General features: G+C 23.7%; 1 protein-coding gene across 1 annotated transcript in view; it reads right to left on the bottom strand.

The window, feature by feature from the left end:
- LOAG_18270 (hypothetical protein) overlaps positions 1 to 1,732 on the bottom strand; it is a gene marked incomplete at its 5' end in the record, with an annotated part of 14,727 nt that overhangs the window by 10,606 nt on the left and 2,389 nt on the right. Inside the window, 4 exons of the mRNA XM_020450933.1 lie at positions 67 to 246; positions 435 to 551; positions 805 to 933; positions 1,152 to 1,283. Of these exons, the coding sequence (XP_020305337.1) occupies positions 67 to 246; positions 435 to 551; positions 805 to 933; positions 1,152 to 1,283 (558 nt within the window). The remainder of the gene's footprint in view (positions 1 to 66; positions 247 to 434; positions 552 to 804; positions 934 to 1,151; positions 1,284 to 1,732) is intronic.

Below are 1,732 nucleotides of genomic sequence, written 5' to 3'. Positions count from 1 at the left end.
ATATATATATATATATATATATATATATATATATATATATATATTTGATATGATGAACCTGTTAACGAATGCTTTACTGGTCAATAACAGTTGTGTCAACTTAAGATGACCATTAGCAGCAGCTAAATGTAACGCCGTTCGACCATTCTCATCGAAAACATCAACTCGAGCATGATGTTCTAAGAGAATTTTAGCAACACCAAAATGTCCAAGAGCGCATGCTTCCATTAACGGTGACCAACCATTCTTGAAAATGAATAAATACATGTTATTAGTGATTTAATTAATTCAATTTAATTAATATAAATTATTAAAAAAGCTATGAAAATGCAATAATATATGGATAATTAGAGAAAAAAAACAATGAATTCCTTATTTGAATAATTAATGAAATTATTAACTCATTAAAAGTAATATGAAGAAGCTTAAATTACCTTGGTTTGCTTATTTTGAACAATTTGTACCGCTCCAGCACCAATTTTATCAACAATAGCAAGTAGAGCAGCTTCATTGCCTGATCGTGCGGCCAAATGCATTGCTGTTTCTTGATCCTAGATAGCCAAAAGAGCCAAATTACAATTAATTAAATAGCCTAATTTTATTTACTTAAATAAATAATTGTTTAAATTTTGAAATTTGAATATTAAATTTTACAACTATTTATTGTTGAAATAAGAAAATGATGGCGATTTCAGTATTCATTGCAAAACAATTTCTTAGCAATGTAAAAACAATAATTACATAATTTTAAAAATTTCAAAATTTTAGTATTTTTAAAATTTGGATTAAAAATTTTAAATTTACCTTATATGTTTGTAATTCCGGTTGACCGTCATAGTCAATAAGAGTTTTGATCAATTTTGCATCTTCACCCGGGAAATGTATTTGATCTGAGGTAATCTGAGCAGCATAATGTACTGCTGTTAGACCATCCTAAAAAAATTTTTTTTTCTAGATAATATTTAAAATAAAAGGTATTCCAAAACTGCATGAATTTTAATACAAAAAAAATCTTGAAAGAATTAATAAGCAAGTTTCTAATAATGAAAGTTTATTACCTGAGTAGTTCGAGCATTAACAAATTATCACCTGAGTAGTTCGAGCATTAACAAATTATCACCTGAGTACTTCGAGCATTAACAAATTATCACCTGAGTAGTTCGAGCATTAACAAATTCTTTAATTTCTTCAGGTGACATTTGTTGAGAAAGATGTTCTAAGATAAGTACTACTGCTTCACTGTTACAACTCTTTGCTGCTACATGCAAAACACTTTCACCACTCTGTAATTGTAATATATTTATTAATAAAATTTACCAAACAATTAATTAACTAATTGGAAATCCATTTCAAGAAAAATTAATTTGCACTAATGTCCTTCACTAATTTCTTCACTCCTTTCTTCTGATACTATTTTCCATTCTAAAATTTTATTTTTCCCTAATCAAAAACAAATTTTTGAAAATTTATTTTGTTATTGTGATTTATAAACACTATGCATTCTATAACTGCCATTATTATTGTTATTATCATTATTATTATTATTATTATTATTATTATTATTATTATTATTATTATTATTATTATTATTATTATTATTATTATTATTATTATTATTATTATTATTATTATTATTATTATTATTATTATTATTATTATTATTATTATTATTATTATTATTATTATTATTATTATTATTATTATTATTATTATTATTATTATTATTACTTAT

This window comes from Loa loa, assembly GCF_000183805.2.
Source record: "Loa loa unplaced genomic scaffold supercont3.243, whole genome shotgun sequence".
NCBI lineage: Eukaryota > Metazoa > Nematoda > Chromadorea > Rhabditida > Onchocercidae > Loa > Loa loa.
Note: the sequence above shows the minus strand (reverse complement) of the source record. Positions and strands in the feature narration are given on the sequence as shown.